The sequence below is a fragment of the Stegostoma tigrinum genome, chromosome 21 (assembly GCF_030684315.1).
Source record: "Stegostoma tigrinum isolate sSteTig4 chromosome 21, sSteTig4.hap1, whole genome shotgun sequence".
Taxonomy (NCBI): Eukaryota; Metazoa; Chordata; class Chondrichthyes; order Orectolobiformes; family Stegostomatidae; genus Stegostoma; species Stegostoma tigrinum.
In genome coordinates this window covers 7,685,623-7,713,551 of record NC_081374.1, presented here as the reverse complement: position 1 = coordinate 7,713,551, position 27,929 = coordinate 7,685,623, and the positions used below count along the sequence as shown (strand labels likewise).

At 43.4% G+C, this 27,929-nt stretch overlaps 1 protein-coding gene across 5 annotated transcripts in view; it reads right to left on the bottom strand.

Annotated features, from left to right (window-relative positions):
• Window positions 1-26,594, bottom strand: part of klhdc8a (kelch domain containing 8A) — a 39,029-nt gene extending 12,435 nt beyond the window's left edge. Inside the window, exons 1-5 of one of the 5 annotated variants that reach the window (XM_048552931.2) lie at window positions 26,072-26,594; window positions 24,072-24,236; window positions 21,764-21,979; window positions 20,501-20,602; window positions 6,117-8,847 (exon numbers count right to left, since the gene is read on the bottom strand). In XM_048552931.2, the coding sequence (XP_048408888.1) occupies window positions 8,648-8,847; window positions 20,501-20,602; window positions 21,764-21,979; window positions 24,072-24,236; window positions 26,072-26,447 (1,059 nt within the window). In that variant the 5' untranslated portion in view covers window positions 26,448-26,594 and the 3' untranslated portion in view covers window positions 6,117-8,647. Of the gene's footprint in view, window positions 1-6,116; window positions 8,848-12,119; window positions 15,964-18,566; window positions 18,691-20,500; window positions 20,603-21,763; window positions 21,980-24,071; window positions 24,237-26,071 lie in introns of those variants that run through there. The other 4 variants (XM_048552933.2, XM_048552932.2, XM_048552935.2 and 1 more) reach the window with 4 other exon arrangements.
• Between the last annotated feature and the right edge of the window lie 1,335 nt (window positions 26,595-27,929).

The window sequence follows — 27,929 nt, the reverse complement described above, 5'->3', positions numbered from 1 at the left end:
TGTATATCACAAACAACGGTGGTCCCAACACGGATCCCAGTGGAACACCACTGGTCACAATTCTCCACTTTGAGAAACTCCCTTCCACTACAACTCTCTGTCTCCTGTTGCCCAGCCAGTTTTTTATCCATCTAGCTAGTGCATCCTGGACTCCATGCAACTTCACTTTCTCCATCAGCCTACCATGGGGAGCCTTATCAAATGCCTTACTAGAATCCATGTATATGGCATCTACAGCCCTTCCTTCATCTATCAATTTTGTCACTTCCTCAAAGAATTCTATCAAGTTGGTAAGACATGACCTTCCCTGCACAAAATCATGCTGTCTATCACTAATAAGCCCATTTTCTTCCAAATGTAAATAGATCCTATCCCACAGTATGTTCTCCAGCAGCTTCCCTACCACTGACATCGGGCTCACTGGCCTATAACTACCTGGATTATCCTTGCTCCCCTTCTTAAACGATGGGACAACATTAGCAATTCTCCAGTCCTCCGGGACTTCACCTGTGCTCAAGGATGCTGCAAAGATACCTGTTAAGGCTCCAACTACTTCCTCACTCACTTCCCTCAGCAACCTGGGATAGACCCCATCTGGACCTGGGGACTTGTCCACCCTAATGCCTTTAGAATACCCAACATTTCCCGCCTCCTTATGCCAACCTGACTGAGAGTAATCAAACATTTATCCCTAACCCCAACATCTGTCATGTCTCTCTCCTCAGTGAATACTGATGCAAAGTACTCATTAAGAATCTCACTCACAATCATTGAGAGAAAAACTCTCTTCTTATTTTCTGCATGAGAATCTTGAAATTGGTAACCATGCAGAGGAAACAATGCAGTAATGTCTAAAATAGGTGTGTGTTCCTCATAAAAATACAGCACTGAAAAAGGTCACTGCTTTGTTGTTATCGAAGAAATTACAGGGTGCTTTGATAGGAGTTTAATTTGTGAAGAGCTGAACATTGTAGATGGAGACAGGCTGTTGAAAGATTTAGAAACAGATGAAAGATTCAAAATGAGGGCATTGGGACAGAGAACATGAGAACCTTCTATTATAAAGATAGAGGTGAGTCTGTGGATACATTTCTGCAGTTAGTGATTGAAGCAAAGACCATGTCAACGTTTTAAAATATAAAAATAGTTCAAAGCAGAGAGCTGCGTTTCCATAATCTCAGGATAATGGAGTTGGCAATTCCAGACTAAGATGGGAAGTTACTTTAAGAAGCTTTGAATGTTTGGAAAGCTCTGGTTTCAGTTGTTGATTGAATTTGGGATTAAAACGAATACATTGTTGGAAATTGAAGGAATTGGGCAATATGAACACAAGACATAAGATTGGAGTTGAGGTATCAGGTCATCTTACTGAATGGTGGCATAGGCCCTCTATGGTACAATAGTAACGTTTCCTATCCCTGGACTGGGAATCCAAGGTTCAAGTCCCACCTGCTCCGGACAGGTATAATAAGAGCATAATAAATAGGAGTAGGACATCTGGCCCATCAAGTTTGCTCTGCCATCTAATAAGAAAATGGCTGATCTTTTCATGGTCTCAGCTCCACTTACCCAACTACTCACCATAACCCTTAATTCCTTTACTATTCAAAAATCTGGCTTTGCCTTAAAACATTCAATGAGGTAGCCCTAACGACTTCATTGGGCAGAGAATTCCACAGATTCACTATTCTTTGGGAGGAGAAGTTCTTCTTCAACTCAACCCCACATCTGCTCCCCTTTATTTTGAGGCTCTGCCTCCTAGTTCTAGTTTCATTTGCCAGGGAAACAACCTCCCTGCTTCTATCTAACTAGGCCCTTCATAGTTTTATGTTTCGATAAGTTTGCCCTCATACTTCTGAATTCCAATGAGTATAGTCACAGCCTACTTAGTCTGTCCTCATAAGCCAACCCTCTCAACTCCAGAATCAACCGAATGAATCTCCTCTGCACCCCCTCCAAAGCTAGTATATCTCTTCTCAAGTAAGGAGACCAAAACTGTACACAATAATTCAGGTGTAGCCTCACCAGCACCTTGTACAGCTGCAGGATCACTGAACAGGTTGGTTAGAAAAATAGGTTAATCAAACAAAAATGTCAGTCTTGATTGTACTGAATGGCCTTCAATATATTTCTTATACTGTGAGATAGAATATGGTCCAGAGGACAGTGATTGAAAAATGACACCATGTCAGCCTTTAACAATAGGTCAGGGGTGTTTGAAGATAAAGAGTTGGGAGTGGTGTAAAGGAAATTGGGAACGGAGTGGGTGTGTGGCATAAAGGTTACCATTCATTTAGAGGGTCAATCTCAATAGAGTGGTCAAGATTACATCATAGTTTTTGAGGAATTTGGAGTATTTCCCCCCCTTCTAAAGCTGAGTTTTTATGTCATTTCAAATTTGAATGAAAAGAATGCCCTGCCCTGTTATCTTCAGGTAGAATTAGAATGAGTGACTATTTAAGAGAGTGATAATTTAAAATTCATTCTCTGTGAGGAAGGGAGGGTAATGTTCATCTAGTAATTTATCAATGTATATTTATTGGCAAGGACTAATCAACCATCATGTGACTTGTTCAGTGAGATAGCAAAATACACCCACACAAAGCAAAGACAAAGAAACAGTCACATTCACTGAGACATAAAAAAGATAGCGAATTGTAAACTATTCTCCAATTGTCTATACATTTACATTTTGGCCGTAAATCAAAATATCTTAATGGTGAGCTATTGTCATCTGAATTTCTACACAATTCTTAAAGTTTACTGAGGAAGATAGCTGCACAGTTAATGAAGCCCTTCATTTACTCATTGCTCCTTTGTTTTACAATTTGAAAAGGCTAGTAGCTACTTTGTGTAGAATTAACCCTGGTATTATACAAAAATGGACACCTGCATTTAAACGGCACCTTGCATGTTTTCAAGATCCCCCAAAGTGTTTTCAAGCTCTGAAGTATTTCTGAAGCGTAACCACTGTTGCAATGTGGGACACTGAGCAAACAATTTGTGCGCAGCAAACTCCGACAAACATCCATGTCATTATGACCAGGCAGTTTGTTTTACTGATATTGGTTGAGGGATTAAGATTGTAAGGGTGTACACCTCCGCTTTTCTTCAAAATAGTGCCATGCACTAAATCATTTACACCTGAGAGGACAAGATCTGGTCCCTGGGTTGATTTCTCTTTCGAAAAATGATATCTCTGGCAGTGCAGTAGCCCTGCAGCATTGCATTACAGTGCCAGCCTGTGAGACCTGGCACGAGGCTCATTTTCCACACGGAGTAGGCCCCCGACAGCAGTATGGCACAGACTGGTGCAGCTCGGAGCAGAGCAAAGAGGGAAAGTTGGATTCTCTTTAAGTTATCATTCTTTATTTTATTCTGTCAATGGTGCTTATGCACGAGCGACAGTGCACACTTTTCACCGCATTTTACTTTGAATGTACGTCACTACAAAGGATAGTCAATATTCAGCGTAGATCATGCAATGATGTCTCTGGAGCGGGGCTAGAATCCATGACCCTCCAGCAACGAGACGTTCCTACTATCTCTGAGATGTGTGATTGCTGCTCACTGACTCCTCTTGTGGAATGTCATAAAACTGACCTCACTAAGAGGCGTTTTACTTCATAGAAATATCTTTTCGTTCGGCTGCAGAACTCCTGAGCATGTCCCTGACTATCCAGCTGTTGAGCTAGATCCCAGACACCTCTCCCCAGTTACCACCTAGTGACTAATGGTGGAAATCAGCCAAATACTGATTCTGGAGCGAGGTCAGGCCTGAACAGCTGTCGAACCTGCAAGAGTCTCCTGGAAGTAAAGATTAATCTCCACGACACTTCTGTAAGCAGCACAGAGGATAAAAAGAAATCTTAGCAGCCTTATTGTTTTTATTCTCTTTGAACACTATGGTTTATTATCATCTTTAAAAATATTGAGGACATACTGACACTAGGAATCATCTAAGCAGGTAGTAAGAGTCTGTTCATTTTTACACACATAAAAGTTGATGTGGTCATTGAATTTTTAAAGTGTACACTGACAGGCTCTAAAAGTGACCCATTTGAGTCCCTTTCTGTTGTTCCAATACACAAAGTGCCTGTTATGGGTTCACCTTAGTGGCCTTGTTCCAGTTAATGTTAACTATGTGTGTAGCTGCTTCTAATAGATCCCTAATACGATTCACTCCATTGTTTGGTGAATGATAATGACTTCAAGTAATGGCTCTGAGTATGAGGTTTATCATTTTTTTATCATTGTGGATTCCAAGGGCAGTGTAAATGGTGCATGGTGTGATTGTTAGTTTCAGTAATGTGGCTGTCTGGGTATTATCACTTCGGTGGCTAATGTCCTTTTATTGGTGTCGTTCTTTAATCACCGCCTTCTATTCAGACCAAAAATCACCAGGTCACTCCAAGACATGCCTGTCAACTACTCCTCGGAAAACCACACTCTTTTCAGTCTCTGTTTGTACAGACAAACATGCCAGTTAGACCCTAAACATATGAGATGTAGAAGCAAAAGTAGGTCATTCAGCCCATTGAGTCTGCTCCACCATTCACTGAGATCTTGGCTGATCTGATAATCCTCTAAATAAAAACTTAAATAACTAAAGATGCTGTAAATCAGAACTTCTGATTTCTCTCCACAGATGCTGCCAGACTTGTTGAGCTTTTCCAGCAATTTCTCACAATCCTCTATTTCATTTTCTTGCCTTTTCTCCATAGCGCTCGATTCCTTCACTGATTACAAATCTATCTCAGCCTTGAATATACTTAATGACCCAACCTCTCCAGTCCTCTGCAGTAAAGAATTCCACAGATTCACTATCCTCTGATTGAAGACATTCCTCATCTCTGTCTTAAACAGACATCTCTTTACTCTGAGATTATGCCCCCTGGTTCTGGTCTCTTCCACAAAGGGAAACAATCGTTCCACATCTACCCTGTCAATCCCCTAAGAATCTTAAATGTTTCAATCAGGTCAGCTCATACAGAACAGGGGTAAACCATTTGGCCTCTAGAGCTTGCTCTGCCATTCATTAGATTTTGACTGATCTGATTACTTCACATTTCTGCCTGTCCCCCCAATAGCATTTCACTCCTTTATTTATCAGTACCCATCTATCTTTTTTAAACAGATTTTAAAGATGCTATTTTCACTGCTTTTTGAAGAAGAGGGTTCCAAAGATTATGAAAAAACCCACAACCTTGACTTACAAAAATCTTGTCTCAGTGACCTCCGCTTTACCACTGCTAAGGCACAGTTTCACACTGGCACTGACTGTGCCAAGTCAGTGTCTTGTCTAATTACTAGATTAGTGCATGCATTGATGATACCAGTGTCAAAAATGTGAAATTATATTCTGTATGACGTTGATTAAAACGTCAGAAATTCTTCTGCACAGAGGGATGTTGAAATTAGTTGCTAAGTATATTCAAGACAGAAATCCAATTGTTCTTTGTGCACTAATAGAGGTGGGAAAGTCGAGTTGGTGGTAGGACAGCATTTAACTAATCAAATGGCAGAGCATGTTTGAAAAGTTACGGCCTGTCATTTACACAGTCGTACAATTCTTTATTTGTTCATGAGAGGTGGGTGTCACTGGCTAAGCCAACATTTATTATCCATCCCTAATTGCCCACAGGGCAGTTAAGAGTCTACCACATTATTGCAACCTTGGAGTTACCAGGGAAGGAGAGAAATAAAGGACATGAGTGAACCAGATGGGTTTTTACAATTGTCAGTGATTACAGGTTCACCATTAAGCTTACTCTCTTATTCCAGAATTTTATTGAATTCAAATTTCATTATCTGCTTTGGTGGGATTCAAGCCCCATGTGCCCAGAATATTTGCTTTGGGCTCTAGATTACGTCTTTTTTGTTCATTCATGGGGAGAGGGCATCACTGACGAGGTCAGCTTTTATTGTCCTTCCAATTGCCCAGAGGGCAGTTAAGACTCTGGAGTCACATATAGGCCAGGCCAGGTAAGGATGGCAATTTCCTTCCCTGAAGGACATTAGTGAACCAGATGGGTTTTTCTGACAATTGACAATGGGTTCATGGTCATCATTAGATTCTTAATTCCAGATGGTTTTTTGTTGAATTCAAATCCTACCATCTGCCACGATGGAATCAAACCTGGGTCCCCAGTACACTTCTCCAATGGTCTTACCAGTCTGCTCACACCTCCCCCGACTGCTAGTCCTGTCCCTGATACTCTGGTCTATTCCTGTCGTGTGTGAAGCATAGCAAGCTTGGGAGGAATGAGTGGCATGGACCTACTGTTCCCAAAAATTTGCACATCATATCTGGGTGTCTTGTAGACTACTCACTAGAGATTGATTACTGTAATTATTCAGCAGCCCTATTGGCTATGAGGATGCCTGATCTAGTCTAAATGTGACTCTAGCAATGTGCCGTCTGAAATGGCCGATCAAGCCACTCAGAGACGGGCCACAAATGCTGGCCTTGCCTGTAATACACATCACCCATCAAAGGGTTTGATACAAGACAAATGCCCACTTGGAAAAGTGTCAACAGGAGATTGGTGCATGGGAATTGACATCCCAGGACATGGTGGGCCAAGTTAAAGGAGAGGGAGAGAATCATAAATGTACAAATCAGTAAGTCTGACAAGACAGCAGCCGTAAGGTTTTCGAAAAGGCAAAATATTCTGGTGTCATCCCAAAGACTTCTCTTTAATAACAGTCAAGATTTGCACAGCAGTGAGAAAAAGCAGGCCCTGAATCAGAAAATACAATGTTAATTATTTTTTATTTCTTATTTGCTTTAAGTTAAAGCATTTTGGGGTGGGTGAAGCACCCTTTACAATTTCTGAAACAGTCTTGAGGTTAAAGATCCTTTTCAATTGGATTGATGGAAGAAAACCATTGTTGCCCAGTTAATGATTTCTAACATCAGAATCATCACCAGCAAAACTGCAGATGTGTGTTTAACAAAATGTTTGTTGATCATTATATATTCACATGGCCTTTTATCTTGACCTTTCCAGCTTCATTCCATATGCAGCAAACTTGCATCATGCTGAGTACATACAGCTTTTGGAATCTTCTACAACCTGAGGTACTCATTGCATGATCCTTCCATATAGCATATTAGTGAAAAGCACCATTAAAATGTGATAAATAAAATAATTTGCATTTATCCAGCACCTTCCACAACCTTCAGATTTTCTTCCCTCTAAATAATTCATGAACCAGATGAATGTTTAATAACAATAATAGCTTCATGATCACCAACACTAACTTCAATTTGATATATAGAGTCATATAGTAAGACAGCATGAAAAAAAATCCCTTTGGTCCAACTGGTCCACCTTGACCAAGTTTCCCAAAATAAACCAGTCCCACTTGCCTGCATTGGTCCATATCCCTGTAAACCTTTCCTACTGGTGTACCTGTCCAAATGTCTTTAAAATGTTGTGACTGTACCTGCATCTACACTTCCTCTGGCAGCTCATTTCACATATTAACCACCATGTGTGTGAAAATGTTGTGCTGTGTCCCTTTTAAATCTTCTCCCTCTCACCTTAAACCTATGCCCCTCTAGTTTTGGACTCCCCCCACCCTGGGAAAGAGACCTTGACTATTCACTCTATCCATGCCCCTCATGATTTTATAAACATCTATAAGGTCACCCCTTGGCCTTCGACGCTCCAGGGACAATAGCCCAGCCTATTCAGCCTCTCTTTATAGCTAAAACCCTCCAATGATGCTTTATTTCTTTTTGTTGCTTTAAGTTAAACATTCCACATGGTTCAGGGACACCCACAGCGCTGTCAGGAAAAGAGTTCCAGAATTTTGACCCAGAGACGATGGAGAAACGACGATAATGCTTCCAAGTCACAAATGACACGGAGGCAACTTGCAGGCGATGGAGTTCCTATGTATCTGCTGCATTTGTCTTTCCAATATTAACAGCATTTTCTCCCACTCTTCTTTCTTCCCTTCATCTCCACCATCCCATGACATTGGAGCCAATAACAGTATCAATAGGTGGGAGAGACTCAGCACAATGTTAAACTTATTTCTCTATTTTTGTACCTCAGATTTTGTACCTCGGTACCTTTCTACCTAAGGTGGCACTGGGAATGGTGATATTGCATGCTTTTCACTGTACTCCTGTACTTGAGCACATGACAATAAAACATAAATAGTGTTCTGCCCGAAAACATTTCTGAAGTTTACAAGGCCAAAGCCAATGTCACTGCCAGTGTCCTCAGTATCAGCTGACATGGCTGTATCATGGTTCCTGGAAGGTGATTGTGAAATGCTGGCAGGATCGATTGCCACGCAGAGCCAGGTTCTAAAGTATAGAGTCCCCAGGGTTTTCCCTTTAGGTTCAGATTGACTGTGTTTGGGTATCTCACTGGTACCCAAACAACAACTCATTGAAAAGCAAAAGCGTATTGTCGTCTACAGACTCAGGCTAATGTTCTGGGGATAATCCAACCATGACAGCTGGTGAAATTTCAATTCAGCCACAGTTTGCATTCATATAGCACCTTTAACAGGGCTTTTCAAAAGCCTCAAGCAGCTTCATTGGTAAGCTAAAGGATTGTTTAACACCGGGCTTCATGAGCAAAGACAATCAATATCATGGTCAAAGAGAGAGGCTCCAATGATTTTAAAAGACTTTCATCTCCCAGATGGTGGTGCTAGCATGGCAGGCAATGTTCAGGCTGAGCCTGTCTGCTCCAGGCCAACCACAATCTGTATCTCTCCCTCTGCTTTTCGACATTTTTCTTTTTCTTTTCTTCATCTTCTTGACATGGTGGGGAAGCCAGATTGGTGTCGGCGGTGACTCCAGGCTCGATGTGTGGATTCCTGGAATGGTGACATGGCATTGGTTACAGTAGTGGAGCAGAACACTCCTGGCTGCGGTAAGCCTAGAGCGAGGACCCCTGGCTATGATAGGCTCAGAGCCAGGGCCCTTGGTTGCGGTAAGCCTAGAGCGAGGACCCCTGGCTATGATAGGTTCAGAGCCAGGACCCCTGGTTGCGGTAAGCCTAGAGCGAGGACCCCTGGCTATGATAGGTTCAGAGCCAGGGCCCCTGGTTGCGGTAGGCCTAGAGCGAGGACCCCTGGCTATGATAGGTTCAGAGCCAGGGCCCCTGGTTGCGGTAAGCCTAGAGCGAGGACGCCCGGCTGCAGTAGATCCAGAACAAGGACCCCTGGCTGCAGTAGGCCTGGACCAGGGGACCTTGCAGAAGTCCTATAGCTATGTTTGGGATTCTGGCCAATGAAGATGAACTCTATTTAAGTACTTTCTTTTTATTCCTGTGTACCTCAAAATGATGTTGGTGACTGAACACTTTTCACTGCATAAAAACAAATTTGCTGGAAAAGCTCAGAAGGTCTGGCAGCATCTGTGAAGGAGAAAACAGAGTTAACGTTCCAGGTCTGTTCCTTCACAGATTCATTGCAGACCTGTTGAGCTTTTCCAGTAACTTTGTTTTTGTTCCTGATTTATAGCATCCGCAGTTCTTTTGGTTTTTATTTATTTTTCGCTGTATCTCCCCAGATATGTAAATTGTTCATTCAAAAAAGGGTCAGAGACTTAGGGAGGGAATTCCAGAATGAAGTAGATGAAGGTATTGCTACAAATTGTTAAGCAATTAAAGCCAGGGATTCACAAGAAAACAGACTTGGAGGATATAGATATCTCAAAGGGTTCCGGGTCTAGAAGAGATTTACAGAGATGAAGAAGAGGGCAAGGCCATCCAGGTACTTGAAAACAAGGATTAAAATTTTAATTTAAATGCACAAGGTGGTAACTGATACTTTATAGGAGTTAAAATAAAGCACATCAGTTAAGTTTCTGCTGCATGCTCACTGGAGATCTATAGTCCATTATGATATGTCCCTCCTGGCTGGGATAGATCCTGGTTCAAAAGCAAGCAAATACTGGAAATCAAAGTAGATCGGGCAGCATCTGTGGAGAGACAGCAAGCTAAAATTCCAAATTTGATGTCTCTTCATAACAGCAGTGATTTGCTCCTAGCCCCTGGTTCAATCCTTGGTCAGGTTACATCAGAGGAGCATGAGGATCTTAATCCCAGAGTTCAAGTTTCAAAAATTGGAAACTTTGCAGACAGGGTGATGGGGGAAGACCAAGAGGAGAAGAACTAATTAGTTATCTCCCTCAAACAGCCAGCAGAAACTGATTGGGCCAAATGGTCTCCTGTGTTGTATATCAAGATAAATATCCTTTCATTGTATGAGTTGGGATATTAGAATTGACATTGGTATGATTGAAGATGGGGAGGATTAGCCAGGGCTTCTGCCCTCAAAGACTATCCTGTGATTCCTGTGTGTGTATCTGGATATTGATGAGATAATGACTCAACTTGATCTTCTTGGTCCTTCGCTCAGTAACTGAACACTGTCTGGTTTCAGGTTTTGGATCTTATGGCAATGCTCAGCAATTATGGCGCTGTGCTGCAGCAAGATGAAATGAAAGGGTATTGATAAAATAGATAGCTACAGACGCCACTGAAACCTTAAAAGGGGGTGATACAATTGAGACATCATGTTAGTCTTTAATCCTGATCACATTTTTTACTTAATTTTCTTCCAACAAAGATTTGGTCTAGATGCTTTGTTGTCACTGTTTGCTCTGGACTGACACATTCTTTAATCTCATTCTCGCCTTTACATACTCACCCTCCCACCTTGAACATTTCCAAACTAGGAAACTGTCTGTCCTCCTGCACTTCTCTATTTGTGGTCACACTCAGGACAATGAGATGCCGAGTTCCAGATTCTCTCATTTCCTCAGATGAGGTTTAAAACAAGAAATATGACTAATTACATTTATAATCAAAGCTATCAGCACCTTGAACATAAGAACCAAAAGAACTGCAGATGCTGTAAATCAGTAACAAAAACAAAACTGCTAGAAAAGCTCAGCAGGTCTGGCAGCATCTGTGGAGGAGAAAAAAGAGTTAATGTTTCAGGTCCGGTGACCCTTCCTCAGAATGGTTCTGAGGAAGGGTCACCGAACCCAAAATGTTAACTCTTTTTTCTCCTCCACAGATGCTGCCAGACCTGCTGAGCTTTTACAGCAACTTTTTTTTAGCACCTTGAACATGTCAGACGAACAGGTTACAGACAGACAGTTGTAATGATAATAGACTAGTAATCTAGAGGCTGGAATTATTGATCTAGCGAAAAAACAGCAAATTCCCCACTAGGAAGGACAGTCAGCTGGTGAATATTGTAAGTAGAATCATAGAACTTTACAGTATAAGAGGAGGTCATTCAACCCAAGTGTCTGTACTGGTTCCTGAAAGAGCTTTCCAGGTCTCTCTCTCTCTCTCTCTAGCCCTTGAAATTCAGCCTTTACAAATACATATCCAGCCCCCTTCTGGAGATTCCTTTGAAATCCGCCTCCAATACTCTCCCAAGCAGCACACTCTGAATCCTAACTCTCTGAGTAGAGTATTTCTCCTCGTCTCACTCCTAGCTCTCTTGCTTCCAAATGTTGCATTTATTTGTTCTGTTGTTGTGGTTGTTGGGACCTCACACCCCACTTTGCTCCCCCCAACTTCCCAACCTGTATATTGGAGAAAATACGCCCACTTGAACTGATGCTCCACAACATACTCAGAGGGGCGGGGGTGGTGCGGGAATGTGATATGACTTTGCCCACTCTGATTTGCAGTGTGCCAATCAGCCAGTTTACCTTATCTGCTTTTCAAATCTACGGCAACAGACACTGCAAATTGCAACATTGAAAACTGTCCATTGGTAAACACACAGTAAACATCACTAATTTCATTATCAACTGTATTAACACTTCAAAGGAAGACAACATGTTAATGAGAAATTAGCCCCTGTGCTAATGGAAATGATTCTCCTCACTGTCATAACTAATTAGTCAACAATTAAATCTCAACAGCAATTTAATGAAATATACAAGCCATTGGCTTCTCTCTTCTATTCTGCATGGTCTCATTGAAATTTACAGTTTATCAGAGAACTGAGCGGCTGTAACCATTGGCAAGGATTGAATAGGCTGGAGTTTGTTCCTTTAGTGGCTTTAGACAGAACAAGGGACTGTGGGTATAAGCCAATCACTGATAAATCACTGTTCAGGAGAAACCTTTTTTTAATCCAGAGAATGATTACAATATAGAACTTCCCACCATTGATACCAGATGAGTTAATGCATGGTGAAAGGCTGTGGTTTAATATTCAATTACAGTGTAGGGGTTTTAGGACTCCCAAAAAGAGTTAAATCTTTATTGAAACCTCCACTTTGCCAGTTAGTGCAATCCAGCTACAATGCAGTTTCAGTTTTTAGACATCTGCTTGAAGTGGACTTCCACTACCGTATCATTACCTGTAAGGGACAAGTCAGTAACTTCCCCAGGGAGGTGGGACAGTCATGTATTATGGGTTTTCTTCTTTCAACATAAACATACCCTGCATACGCAAGGATTTGGGAACCAATAAGACAGGATCTTATGTGGAGACATGACTACATTTACAAACAGGCCAAGTTGCAATGATCTTATCAGACTGTAAGCTGCTCTGCCATTAGAGACAGGTGGCTGGTGGTAATTTAACCCACTTTGGGTCAGACCTGCCTTTGAAAGAAGAAGAATTCATGTACATTTCCTTCTGCACTTGAGGAGGAGACATTCAGCAGGAGAATCCTTTAGGGTTTCCTCAGCTGGTGTGGGAATTGAATCCAATCATTGATACTACAAACCAGCCATTCAGCCAACTGAGCTAACAGACCCCCAAAATGGCTAAGTATTGTCCATGTAGCTTCTACCCTGCTGCTTATTGAATCGTAACAACCATGGGACTAATCTAGCATATTATATTGTAACCAGCATCGACATCCTGAAGATCATCAGGCACCATTTCCACCACCTCCAGCAAGATGCCACCACCAGACACATCCCTCCCCTCCCTTGTCCACCTTCAGCAGGGACCGTTCCCTTCGGGATACCTTGGTCCACACTTCCTTCCTCCCCAACACCACCCCACAGCCCTACCGCACCTTCCCCTGTAACCGCTGAAGGTGCAACACCTGCCCATTTACCTCCTCCCTCCCCAGTATCCAAGGACCAAACCATACCTTTTAGGTGAAGCAACACTTCACCTGCACTTCCCACAATCTAGTCCAGCGCATTCACTGCTCATAATGTAGTCTCCTTTGCATTGGGGAAATGAAGTATAGACTGGATGACTGCTTGGCAGAACATCTACATTCTACTCGCAAGACACCCTGAACTACCTGTTGCCTGCAACTGCAATGCACCACCCTGCTCCCTGGCCAATGTCTGTGTCTCTGGCTTGCTACAGTGTTCCAGCAAAGCCCAACGCAAGCTGGAGGAACAACACCTCATTTTCCGCTTGGGGATCTTACAGCCCTCTGGAATCAATACTGAGTTCAATAATTTTACGGCCTAAACTCTCCCTTGTCCCAGCGCCCCCATCCCACACACCAAGGTTACCACATCGCCTGCCACTGCACACCCCCCGTTGTTAGTCACTAACATTAACAACTCCTCACCCTCCCAGCCTGATCGTTAGCAACTCCTTTGTCTGTCCATCTGTCTTTCTCTCTCTTTGGGCTCTATCCTATCGTTTACTCCCTACCCCACCCACCTCCCTATTTTCTGCATATAAACTGACGTTTTCCCAGCCGCCATCAGTTCTGAGGAAGGGTCATTGGATCATCGAAATGTTATCTCTGTTTTCTCCTCAACAGCTGCTGCCAGACCTACTGAGCTTTTCCAGCGACTTTGTTTGTTCTAGCCTATCCAATCTGGCCTCATTGCTGCCATTTTGAATCCCTAGCAACATTCCTGATCGACAAGGCAAAAAATATTCAAGTGCCGAAGGAAATGCTTATGAATCCTTCTCCTTTCAAAGGCAGGTCTGACCCAAAGAACCACTAGCTTCCTCACGAGGTGCTGGTTCTCAAATTCAGTCCCAGTTAGGAAAAGGATTCAACCCTGACTGTTGACAACAGACATATCGAGCCAAACCCATCTTTCAGAGTTTGTATCACTATGGCAACATAAAATTTTGAATGCATTGAAAACAGGATTAGGAGTAGGCCCTTCAGCCCACTTTGGCATTCTATACCTGTGGCAGATGGGAGCTATGGATTGTGGCTGGTAAAGAAGCTTTCCCACTTCTTGTTGCTGGAAGGCTTTAGAAATTGATACTATATCTGCTCGTGCATCTTCTGGCTGTGCCTTTCTTAACCATTGAGTCCTGGGATGGGACTTGAACCCAGAGCACAGATGCCACACAACCTCCTTACAGTACCTGTTCAGGCTCAGTAGCTGAGTCCACCTACTGAAAACCTTTCATTCCAATGATTTTTCAGACTGATAGACACTAACCATAAAATGTGCACCATACTACTTGAGGGCGTGGTGGAAGCTTGTTCATTGAGGCATTTAGGAGGGGATTAGATTATTATCAGAAAAGGAAGAATGTGCAGGGCTACAGGGAAAAGGCAGGGAATTGGCACTTAGTGAATTGCTCCTTCAGGCAGCCAGCAGAGATATGGTGGGCTGAATGGCCTCCCGTTGTGTTGTGGTGAATCGGTGATTCTGACGTCGAAGGGCTGAGGTATATGGTAATACTGCCAATCACATCAATCCACAGTCACAATGGAGAGACCAGTGCAGCTATTCTAAATATGGATTCACACTAAAATTACACCCAAGCTATTGCAGTAAGAGGGGCCAATCTGCCAGATCTCTCACTTCACAGCTTCCTACAATATTTGTTAGCTGGGTCATCCAAGTCTCTGACTTTGTTGGTTAATAGCCTCACTGCCTTACACCCTGAATCGCAGCAAGAGCCGCAAGATGCCAATTGGAGTTCACTCCGCCACATGTTTATTTCCAAAGTCTCTGAACATGCTGGAGGATTTTCCTGTTGGTTAATGACTGATGAAGCCAACACCTTTTCAATGTCAAGGATGGTCCAAAAGAGAAAAAGCAAAAACCTGCTGATGCTGGGAGTCTGATACAGAAGCAGGAAGTGCTGGAGAAACTTAGCAGGTCTGGCAGCATCTGTGGAGAGAAAGCTGAGCTAATGTCCAGGGACCTTTCATCTGAACTGAGCTCGGGGTCTCTGTCTCAATTAGTCACCTCATGCAAAATTTTTTTTTAAAAAGATTGCTAAGCTGTTTGTTAGAGGCAAAGCTAAGACCTATTGAGGTGCCCAGTCAAGGTGTAGCATCAAGATGAAGAGATCAACAAAATGTTTACTGACTGCCTCACTGAGCCGGCTAACAAACCTTCATCTCCCTGTGTACTGTGGTAATTCAATCCTTTAGACAAATCCCTCAATTACATACTCCATCTCCAGGATGATCAGCGGCTCAGAAGTGAAAGGAGGCGCTCTGGGATAAACTTCCTGCTGGAACCAGGTGGCTGAGGAGGAAGAAGTGGACAGGATGAGAAGTTCTGTGACAGCCTCATGTTCCACAAAGAAGGGGATTTGACAGGATGATTCGTGGTCCCATTGAAATGGTCTGAACCAACTCACAGAAGGAAAGTGACAAAGAGTTGGAGGTATTTGTCTGCCACATACTGCATGGAAGCAGGGTGGAGATTTAAGTCCTGCCTCAATTCCAACACTTCACTGGGTTTGAGAGGAGAATACACCAGCCTTCAGGTTCAACAGCCAGAAGCAAATGACAATTAAACCCTGAAGTAAGAAGCCTCCAGATGAGCTCTCCTTCACATGTGGCCACTTCGAGCATCTATGAGTCTATCAGGTAGAGAGCTTCCACAGCGTCGCTGGGTCCATTAGACACTCCGCCAATGACCAAAAGGCGGTTCTTAAAGACGATGCTGGCGCAGGTGCAGCGGGCAGTGGGCATGGGTGGCAGCCGTTCCCACCTGTTCTTGGTTGGGTGCAGGGCCTCGGCTGAGCTCAGAACTGCTGGCTGGTCTCCTGGAAAACAGACAACTGTTAATACATCTTGACCCAGCCCTCAGGTGCAGTCCCTGTCCTCTCAAGCACAGCTAACCCTCCATCCAGGCATAATTGGCTGGGAGGCTATGAGTAACAATTCACAGGGAAGGTTTGCATTTTCTCCCTGAGCAATACCTTGGCATCCAGGATCGATCCTTTCTGTCCTCCTGCCTGACACAGCACGTCAAAGGGTCACAAGGAACCTACTCCTGTTGGCTTATTGCCCTCATCTGACGGTTGTCACTGGGTGGTGGTCCTCATGGAAACCTGCCAACTTCATGAAAACTCGACACTTTTCATGTGAGAGAGATTAGGAAGTGAGGATTGGTGTGCTATTCAACTGCAGAAGGCATCACAGACCAGTCCTGTCACTCTTTGATAAGCACACAGTTTGACAGACTCAGCAGAAAACAAATGACAGGCATGTAACACTGCCGTACAAAACCCTTTCCCGGCTGCTGGTTACTCAGATTGATTGCAGTACCTCTAGCACCGGGGCCTCTTCAGTCGATCGTCTTAGGAACAAGCAGCAGTGTTAGTGTACGTGAGGAGGCCCAGTTCTACACCATCTTTCTCCCTGCCACACAGCCCAATCATCTGCTTGCTGCTACCTGCTGGTGTTTTTCACGGTACACTGTTCCTAGCTCACTGCCCTGCACCTTTCCCCTCTGCCTGTTCTCAACATTAGTCATTAATCTGCATCCTGCAGTCACTGCTGGACACAACACTGAGAATCCAGCCACTCTGTGTAAGGAATGAACAGGTTTGAGCTGAATCATTTGGGTTAACAAGGGTGAAAATGTCCCAAATTGGACTTTTGAGTACTTGATCAAAGTATGTGGCAGCAATCCCTGCTATCCTGGTTAATTCTGAGCTTTCTGAAATGCCTGAGAAACAGTGAGTTGTGCTGAAGCCTAGAAAGTCTTTCTCACTCAACCTGGTAACTGTGGGCTCATTTGGCAGTGTCCTCAACTCAGAAAGTCGTAGGTTCAGCACACATTCCTGGGTGGCAATATCCAGGCCGTCCCTGCAGTGGGATACCAAGGGAGTACTGCACTGCTAGAGGTGCCGTATTGGGACATGTCCCCTCTACCCTCTAAGGTGGACAGAAGAGATCCACTACTCAAAGAAGACTATCCTTCAAGACCTCGATAATACAAATAGCAGCGATCACCTCACTGTTTGAGAGAGGCTGCTGTGCATACATTCTAACACGAGTGAAAATGGAGTCACAGGCAGACAGGGTAGCGAAGGCGGCCTTTGGCATGCTTGCTTTCATCATTCAGACTATCGAGTGCAGGAGTCGGGCCATCTTGTTGCAGCTGTACAAGACTTTGGTAAGGCCATATTTGGAGCAGTATGTGCAGTTCCGGTTGCCCTGCTATTGAAAGGATATTATTCAACTCGAAAGAATGCAGAAAACATTTTAATAGGATGCTACCTAGACTGGAAGGTTTGAGTTGTAGAGAGAGGCTGGATAGGCTGGGATTTCCTCCCCTGGCACATAGCAGGCTGAGGGGTAATCTTATAGAGGTCGATAAAATCAAGACAGGCATTGATAAGGTAGATAGGCAACGGCTTTGCCCTGTAGCAGGGGAGTTTAAAACTGGAGGGCATAGGTTTAAGGTGAGAAGGGAGGACATGTAAAAGGGTCCAGAGGGGCAATATTTTCACACAGAAGGTGGTGTGTGTGGAACATGCTGCTGGATGTAGAGGTGGTGGTGAGTACAATTTTGTCATTTATGAAACATTGGGACAGGTACATGGATGGGATAGGTATAGAGGGGTACGGACCAAATGTGGGTGAATGAGACTAGATTAACTGTGAAAACTGGGAAGCACAGACAAGTTGGACCAAAGGTCTGTAAACCTCTATGACTCCATAACCGTGGTTACTTATGACTGTACTTTTCTGAGATGACCTCGGGGTCATGAAATATGCTGCAGATTTATAAGTTTTCTTCATTCTTTCAAAATATTTCAAAGGGATAGAATTCCCAGTTGGCTATCAGAGCGATTGCTTTGATGCAATTTAGCAGGCAGTTAGACATTGTGCCAAGACAACCAGATTGTATTTCTGGTGAAAGAGCCCTTTCTTCATCCAGTTTCCTGTTTTACTTCCCTTTGCCTGCAGCAACCTCTGCTGGCGACATTTGAGAACTGCACACTCTTAAAGGTAGAGGCTCCAGATACCTCTCAAAGTAGAAACAGAGAAAAGTCTCCTTCCTTTCCAGCAAAATACTGCAGATGCTGGAAATCTGAAACAGAGAATGCTGGAGAAAGTCATCAGGGCTGGTAGCATCTGTGGAGAGAGAAATAGAGATGAAATTTCAAGTCCAGTATGATTCTTCTTCAGACCTGAGTGTCTCCTCACTGACTGTATTATCTGAATAGCATACATAGCCTGCAGTGGCACAATGTGGTAACTTTACCTTTGAGCCAGGAAGGTGCAGGTTCAAATCACACATATTCAAGAAATGTGTAACAACATAACTGAGCAGTTTGATGAGAAAATAGGTTAATAAAAAACAAAACAAAAACTTTCTGAGGAATTGTACAGGAGTCAAAAATGTTACCTCTGTTTCTCTATCCACAGATGCTGCTAGGCCTGCTGAGTTTCTCCAGCAATTTCTAGTTTTGTTTCAGATCTTCAGCATCCACAGTACTTAACTGCTGTTTCATTTCCTCTAGGGAAGTATGTCCTTCCTTAGGTAAAAGAACACATTGCTCTGAAGAAAACACATACTGGACTTGAAACATTAACCTATTTCTCTGGCCACAAATGCTGCCAGACCTGCCGAGTGTCTCCAGCATTCTCTGTGTTTGTTTCAAAGGTCCTTCCTTGTATGTTCCACCTTTCTTGGGTCTCCTCAACAAAACTGTGTTCCCATTTGTGAAGGGATGCAAGTGGCTACGGCTGCAGCCTTTGCAGGGCACAGTCTGTAAGGACCAGATGTTACTGAGCGTTGAGAATTCTCTTGCAGACATTGCATTGCTGACTGCTTGCGTCAGTTGTGGTATCGTGACTGCACCTTCACAACACAGCCAGCAGAAGGACCACTCCAGAGACGTGAGCAGTCTAGCCTAATGCTCCCAGTGTAAATGCTGAGGGAGTGCTACATTGTCTGAGCTGCCACTTATTAAATGAAATGTTAAACACGGGCCCCCAGCTGCTTTCAGAGCTGGATGTAAAAGATCCCACGGCACATTTCCAGAGCAACTCTCTCCATCATTTTGGCCAATATTTATTCCTCAACCAATATCAGTAAAATATAAGAAATACTCAAAGGTCTGGATGCAACTGTGCAATAAGAAACAAATTAATGTTTCGGTTCTGTGACCTTTCATCAAATTAGAATCACAATCCTGTTTACTGTATGTAAATTTGCTGCCATGTTTCCTAAGTTACAACTGTGACTACCTTTCAAAATTGGATGGTTAGGATGTCCTGAGTCTATGGAAGGTGTTACAGAAATGCAACTCTTTCTTTCTTGAAAAATGACACATTTTGTTGAAACTATCCATCTTGCAAACATCAGGACAATTAACAAGAATACCAGTGTAAAAGGGAGCGACATATAATCCCTACACTGTGGGAGTGCACTGGTCCTTTGAAGAGCATCCCAACCAAGCCCAACTCCCTACCCTATCCCTGTAACCCTGCAGTTCCTGCATACCCCTGGATACTGTGTGCAATTTAGCATGGCCAATCCAACTAATCTGCACATCTTTGGATTATGGGAGGAAACCTCAACATCTGGAGAAAACCCAAACAGATACAGGAAGAATGTGCAAACTCTACGCAGACAGTCACCCGAGGCTGGAATTGAATCTTGGCCCCTGGTTCTGTGAGGCACCAGTATTAACCACTGAGCCACTGTGACGCCCTTCAACATGGTTATATAGCATGAGAAGAATAAGCTGATTGTTCAGTAAACGGACTCTAATTGTAAAAGATATGACTTGGAGAATGCACCAGTTAGATGATGACTGGCAACTAACATTTCCAAGCTTTGTTTAAATTTAAACCAGGCAGGATGAGTCTGATTAGTGAAGGCACTGCCCTGAGGAAACTTTGTTGTTCACACAAGTGCCAATTCCTGTTAAGACTATCAGTGGTTCATCTGTACCAATGTTAATGAAACAGACCTTTAGATCCAGCAGGAAGAAGGATTAGTGGTAGCTCTTTACGCCAACCATTTGCTGGCAGTGGTTTGTACAACAAAACAATGGGCAATAAATGGTGGCTTTGTGAATGATGCCCACATTCCACAAAATAATAAATTTTCAAAACAAAAAAATCCCAAGCTTAACAATTTTGAAAAAGAGACAGTGAAATTCAGATGCTTCTTTTTTTTTTAAGAAAGGCAGAATTAGACACAACTCAAAATCAAACACCATCGAGGAATAGAGGCCAGCACAAGCCAACTCAAGCTGTCAACTGGGAATGCCGAAAGGAGCTTAGCATTGTACAAAAGGTAGAACAATATTGCAACAGGCCAAGTGAGTGTCTTACCTAGACCTCCAGCCACTATCACCCTGCCCTGGAGGTATGCAGACGCAAAATCAGCTCTCTTCTTCCTCATGTTTAGGTGGCGTCCTGTTTTCATCCAGCCCCCTTGTTAGGAAATGGAAAGGCACGAAGATCAAAAGCAGAACATGGCAAGGAGAGAGAGAGAGAGAGAGGATGAAGGGAAAATAAAACAACTGACAAATGAAAAGACAAAATGTAAGAACAGCAGAATTAGGAGCAGGAGTGGCTCATAAGTATCTCAAATCCACTCAGCTGGACAATAAGATAACAGCTGGATTTTCACTCAATTGGAGAAAGCCTGCAGAAAGCTGCAACACAAAGGGACTTGGGGAGACTTATGCATTAAACACAGAAAGCTAGCACACAGGGGCAACAGGTAATCAGGAAGGCTAATGGGATGTCAGCCCTTATTTCAAGGGGGTCGGAGTATAACAGGTAGGGAAATCTTAATTCAACTGTATAAGGTGCTGGTGAGTCCATATCTGGAGCATTGTGAACAGTTTCGGTCTCATTGTTCAAGAAAAGATATCTTTCCATTGGATGCAGTTCAGAGAAGGTTCACTACGATGAGTGCTATGAAGCAGGGATTGTTTTATGAGCAAAGGCCAAACAGGTTGGGAGTCCACTCACTGGAGTTTAAAAGAATGAGAGGTGATCTCATTGAAATGTACAGGATTCTTAAGGGGCCTGATAGGGTAAATGCTGAGAGTACGTTTCCCGTCATGGGAGAGACTAGGACCAGAGGGATAGCCTCAGAATAAAGGGGCACCACTTCAAGACTGAGATGAGGCGGAATCTCTTGTCTCAGAGGGTTGAGAGCCTTTGGACCTCCTTGCCACAGAGAGTTGTGGGGGAAGAGTCCTTGTATATATTTAAGGCTGAGGTAGATAAATTCTTGATCAGTTGGGGAAACCAACGTTATTGGGAAAGGTCAGGAAAGTAGACATGAGGAATGGTGGATCGGCCATGATCTTATTGCATTGTCGAGCAGGCTCAAGGGGCTGAATGGCCTGCACTTGTTCATATTTCTAATTTTCTTATGGTCAACTCCACTTTCTCACTTTGTTCAAGATAGTATCAAAGTACTACTGGAGCCTAAACCAGGCATTCCCATTTTGAGTACTTGCCAGCAACTGAACTCCAAACACTATATGGTCTCTAGTTACTGGGTTACATTTACTCTGACATTAAACTGGGCAACTCACAGGACTCGTACTCTCTGCTCTGTTAGCTGCCCTTACATACCCTGCTCAACGTCAAACACCTCCACAGTCCTGACAAACTTAGGTCTCTTGTAGCCTTGAGCTTGCTGCAGGCCTCCAAGACTAAAGAAGTTCTTCTCCGTCATCACACAGCTCGAGAAAGCTCGCCGGCCGGGAATACTTGGGAACCTGCTCCATGACTTTGCCTCAATGTCATAGACTTCGAAGGCGCTGACCGGATTCTTTGCTTGTCTTCCACCTACCACGGGAGAAATAAACTGAAACAATAAGGTGAAAGCTGTTCTATCACACTGTCATGCTGCAGAGCTTTCACGGTCTCAGCACTCAAACACGAACATCCCCAGCAGAAGAGGGAAGAGAAAGGTGGGAGAGGTGAAGATCAGAGCGGCTCAAAAGCAACTTAAACTAGTCAGTCCCAGTGTAGAACTGAGGAAATGATGCCCTATAGTAGGTGATGTCTTTAGGATGAAATCTTAAAATGAGACCCTGTTTCTTCTTTCAAGTGGATGCAAAAATACTATGGCACAATTTGAAAAAAGAGCAAGGGCGTGGTCTAGCTGTGATTGACCCTATTGTGTTCTGTATTGGTGAAAATTTGAGACTTTTCAATTCATTCACAGGATGTGTCTCTCACTGGGATTTATTGCCCATCCCTAATTGTCCAGACAGTAGTTAAGAGTCAAGCACATTGCTGTGGGTCTGGAGTCATATGTAGGCCAGACCAGGTAAGGATGGCAGCTTCCTTTGTAAAGGACATTAGTGGACCAGTTGGGTTTTTATGGCAAACTGACATGGTCACAATGCTTAGCTTTTTATTCTAATGTTTTATTGAATTCAAATTTCACCATCTGCCTCAGTAGGACTTGAACCCACGATCCTAGAACAGTAGCCTGGGGTTCTGGATCACCAGTCCACTGACATGTACTGCTGCTGTTTTAATTCCTGAATCTGAAGTGGTGGGAAGTCGCGACTGAATGTACAGAATCAGATGATCCCTGGCCATCCACCAATAGAAAGGCAGATTTAGTGAAGAAGTCTTCACCAGGGTCTCATGGATAAGAAGGGGAGAACCTAAGGCAAGGGAGGCTGATGCTTCCCAAATGGGTCCAAAACAGAAACTCTACAGATCTGGACATATCTACAAAAAAAGAAACACAGTTGACATTTTGAGTCCAGAGACCCTTCATCAGAACTGATTCTAACTGGTCACTGGTTTTGAAACATAACTCTGGTCTTTCTCTCCACAGATGTTGCCACACCTGCTGAGTTTCTCTGGAAATTTTTGTTTTTGATCTTTAGCATCTAGTTCTTTGTCTTATCTTACCATGTGGGTTATGGAGGTATGGCTCATGGAGCTCAACAAATGGTTAATTTAAAAAAAAACTCTCTCTAGGCCTCTCCATCTTGCTGACAGGCCCTATCTCATATTAGCTTGAGTAGAAAGTATGCCCCAGTTTAGGCCAGTGTTAAAATTACAGTATGAGAGATTGAGAGAATGACGCTGCTATCTTTGGAAGTCTGGCTTAGCTGCCCATTGGGAAAATGTAGTAAAGATTGGAGAGATGCAAGGAGATTGCCAAAGGATTTAAACTCAGATTAAAGTGACCTTAGAAGTGTTTTAATGCTGAATACAATCAGCTGACGTAGAGACAACCCTGATCTCACTGAATAGTGGAATAGATATAAATACCTATTTCCTGTTCTGATCCAAATCCAGCAGCCACAGTTAGATAAAACATAGAACATTACAGCACAGTACAGGCCCTTCGGCCCTCGATGTTGTGCCGACCTGTCATACCGATCTCAAGCCCATCTAACCTACACTATTCCATGTATGTTCATATGCTTATCCAATGACAGATAAGAAACTACTATAGTCAAGAAAGGGGAAGCAAGAACTGGTGACAATCGAGAGATCCCAGAATACACCCACTGTACTAATAAGGGAGTGTCCCAGGCTGTCACAGAGGGCCCACCATATGTTAATGAACACCAGAGTCCAGGCAGTACTGTGGGACAGCCACACTACAGAAGAGTCAAAACTTTACTTCAAGGCCCCAGTCTGCTGTCTCAGCTGGGTGGAAAAGACTCCATTGGACTATTTTGAGAAACAGCACAAGCGTTATCGTTGTCACCAAAACAGATTCTTTGGCTAATACCCCTTCCTGATTATGGGAGCTCGCTGTGAGCAAATTGGCAGCTGCATTTCCTACATTACAACAGCGATGACATTTCAAAAGCAGTTCATTGACTCTGAAGCACTTTGAGATGTCCTGAGGTTAATAATCTCTAAATAACAAGTTTTTCTTTGTTAATGTCTCAGGACTTACCAAATACATGGATCTTGCTCCCTCGTAGGAAGGTGCTGGCTGCATATCTCGGGGTAGGCATGGCAGGAAGTGAGAGCCAGATGTCCTTCACTATGTCATATTGCTGGAGGTTAGCTTGTGGATACATGTCTGATCCCATTCCACCCACTGCATAGACCCGACAGTCTGAAATTAAACAAACCAGGGAACCCAGTGCAATGTTCAAACCAAACGTACATTATCCAACATCCTTAAACAACTTTACACAATAGCTCCACATGACTCTCTGGGAAAATGACCAATGCTGGCCTGTTACAGTCTCCATGCTTCCTCCCCACTCCCCCAATTAATGGATTGTCCTCATAACTGAACTTAGACAGTTACACCACAGACTTAATCGCACCTCGCCTACTTTTGATGGTCATGCACTTAGAGAGAAGAAAAAATGATTTTTCATTTCTACAGCATCTTCCATGATCTACGGATTCTGCTTTACAGCTCGTGCAGCACTTCTGAGTTGTGGTCGGATTAGGGTAAAAGTTCGGCACAACATTGTGAGCCGAAGGGCATGAACTGTGCCATACTGTTCTATGTCCTATGTTCTAACACTGTAGCACCTCCTCAGTTAGCTGGATGGCAAGTTTGCAACGCAGAGTGTGCCAACTGTGCAGGTTCAATTTCTGTACCAGCTCAAGTCACCATAAAAGGTCCTACCTTCTCAACCTCACCCCTTGGCTGAGACATGGAGACCCTCAGATTCAACTCTCCACCAATTGTTTCTCTTCAACTAATTAGACAGTGATCCTCTTTGATGTTACTTTTACTCCTGAGCACTGCACTGGGGTAGTCAACCCAAATTTTGCACCCAGGTTTCTGGAAGTGAGGTTTGAGCCCCAAATTTTTGCTTCAGGCCTGAGAGTGCTTCCCACTGAAACAGAGCTGATCGTTGGTAAGGAATGCGTAACACAGGGGGGACTGAGGCGGGGGGTGGGGGGGGGGAGTTGCTAATGGGATTAAACTTTGGTCTGTCCAGTGAAGAGATGGGTTGTATAGGATTGGCCAAATAGCTTCCTCCTAGGGGATGTTAATGCCTTGTCAATAAAATTGTTAAGTTTGGTTAATGTTATGGTTGTGGTTAAAAAGAACAGGTGCAATGAATTAACTGTTTTTGAGGGAAAGCTGGGACTGTTGGATGCAAGCTGCGAGGCTGACCAAGTCAATACAGAAAACCTGCCTTGTTTGCTGTCTCACCAGCAAGCTTGGAGTGCCTTAACAAGGGACACCATATGCTGCAGCAGCTATCTTTTAGTATTGAGCTTCCTACTTATCTTGCTTTTATTATCAATACCACAAGTCAGTAACCCCATGAGACAACAAGCAATAACTGGTGCATGGTGGGAAGTTGTTGGAGGATAATATTGAGCCTACATTTTATGCTTATTTGTGTTACAATGAGAACTCATTCTAGCATTCTTCAATAGCAATGTACAATTGCAAAACAATTGGCCCCTTGAGCCCATGTAGCAAATATTGGCTGCTCCATTTCCTACATTACAACAGGGACTACACCTTAACTGGCTGTATATTGCTTTGTGACACCCTGTGCTGGCTGGTGAAAGGCACGATACAAAAGTAAGACTTCCGTTCTTCTTACTCCCAGCAAAACAAGGCTGCATTTATTGTCAATGCCACCAGTAGGTGGCACACCAATTGGTGCACTGAGAAGGAGGCCAAAGGTCAAGCATTAGAGTGAGGGGTGTAGCCAACAAGTTGAAGTGGGGTTTGGGCAGTGATGGTTTGGGGGAGGGAAGAGGGGAGGGGAGGGTTAAAGACCCATGGGGGTGGATGGCAGTGGGGTGTGTTATGTCCAGATGCTGATGGCCACCTTGACAGAGACAACACACATTCCACCAACAAATTCCATCATAGTTCCCAACATCTCTACTGAAAGTCCCCCTGGCTCTTTCCGCTCTTCAGCTTCTCCCGTCTCCCTAGGTAACTGAAGTCAGGATCAAGGTTACCTTTTACAGTCACTGACACTCCCATGGCAGCTTCACACAAGAAACTCTTCTGCTCCCACTTGCCTTCATCCACATTGTACATTTCCACTGTTGACAGGGCGTTCTGATGAACTCCCACTCCCCCAATCACTAATATCTGTTTGCCCAGGGCAGCTACAGCTACGCCCGCTCTTGCTGTGGGCATGGGCGGCAGGCTGGTCCATTGGTTGGCCTCTGGGTAGTAAACCTCACAGTTGCTGACCGGGCTTCCGTCTTCATCGCAGCCTCCGATGACATAGAGCTGGTCCCCACTCTCCACAGGAGTGCAGTACACCCGGCCAACAGGCAACGATGCCAGGGACTGCCAATGGAATGACTTGGCACTGGACACAGCCATGGCATTTGACTGTGCGTGCTAGCAGGATTACACCTCCTCTTTCTGACATACGGCTCTCCGAAATGTCAAACTTTGAAGACCATTTCCACTTCCAGATTTCTTGCATCAACTGGGCACAAGTTCTCCATCAACATGAAAGAAAGGCAAGACTGAGAAAACAAGATGGTAAAATGAAGATGGCACTGCTGAAATATGTAGAAACAAATAAAGCTATAAAACTATACCCTCCAATTTTCCTCACCAGCCCCGACTCACTCTGGAGCACTGTTCTGGGGAAAAACACCACCCCAGAACCTTACCAAAGCCCACTCTCCAAATGGGAGACAATGAATGGCAGCTAGCTATTCAATTGTGTGGGGCATCACTGATAAGCCTATTTTCAGAATTGTGATAAAATGTTTCTGATTGATATATACATTAATATCATTTCAATATTAATATCATATCAGTTTGGAGTTTGAAGGAGTAGCATATAGATAGGGTTGGCTATTTTTCTGAACAGTTTAAGAAAATAACTAGGTCAGACAGTCTTTCCATGACAGTAACAGTCAGAAATGTCCCGAGTGTTCATGGAAGATTGTTTTTACTGGTTTAACATAGTGGGATATGGAAGGCTATTAGCAATTTTCCCTCTAATTTTCAGTGAGCAGACCTCCGAGGTTTTCAAGCAACATCAACTTCAGAAATTGGCAGTCAATACATCTGCACACTACCATGTGCGGATTTGCTTCATGATAATCAAAGTTTGACTTGGTTCAGAAAACCCAGCAAATAGAAGTTTTTAGACAGTCTGGAGGATATCCAGTCTGAGGTCAGAAGCAAACATAATTTCTCTCACAGAAAGGGAGTACAGAACAGTTCAGGGTAAGCACGGTTACCAGGAGAGTTTGGTTAGAAATCTACAGGTTATTAAAAGCTAACAAAATCTAAGCTCTCAGTTTTGTGAATATTGGTATATGAAGGCTTTACGGTTCACAGGAAATAATTGGGAGGATCAGCTTCATCAAATTTAAAGACTTTATACAGAGAGGTCATTCCTCTGGATCTGAATCGTAAGACGGGGAAGTTGATGAGACTTTGTTTTGGTGTATGTTTTACAATCTTTCACAATGTGTTCTATATCAAGGTAGTTTTTGCTTTGGTTTTCAGCCTTTATGTAGTAAACTTCTGTTCTATTATTAAAGTGTGCAGTTTTGTGTGATTATCTTTCAGTAAATGACTATCATGTTAACTGAAATCAAAATAAATGATCTATCAAACCATATTTTATTCTGGGATCTGCCTTGCTCATTACTACCATCATCTGGGATCATAACACATGGGACACATAGATACAAACACACAGCTCATAGCCTGAGTCAAAAATGCCCATCTGTAGGAGGAATTTGGGGAAAAAAAAGAGACAGTGTTATGGAAACTGCAGGTCTGGGAGCATCAGCATGACAAGGCTGCAGACTCCCCTTTAAATCACTTACCATCCCG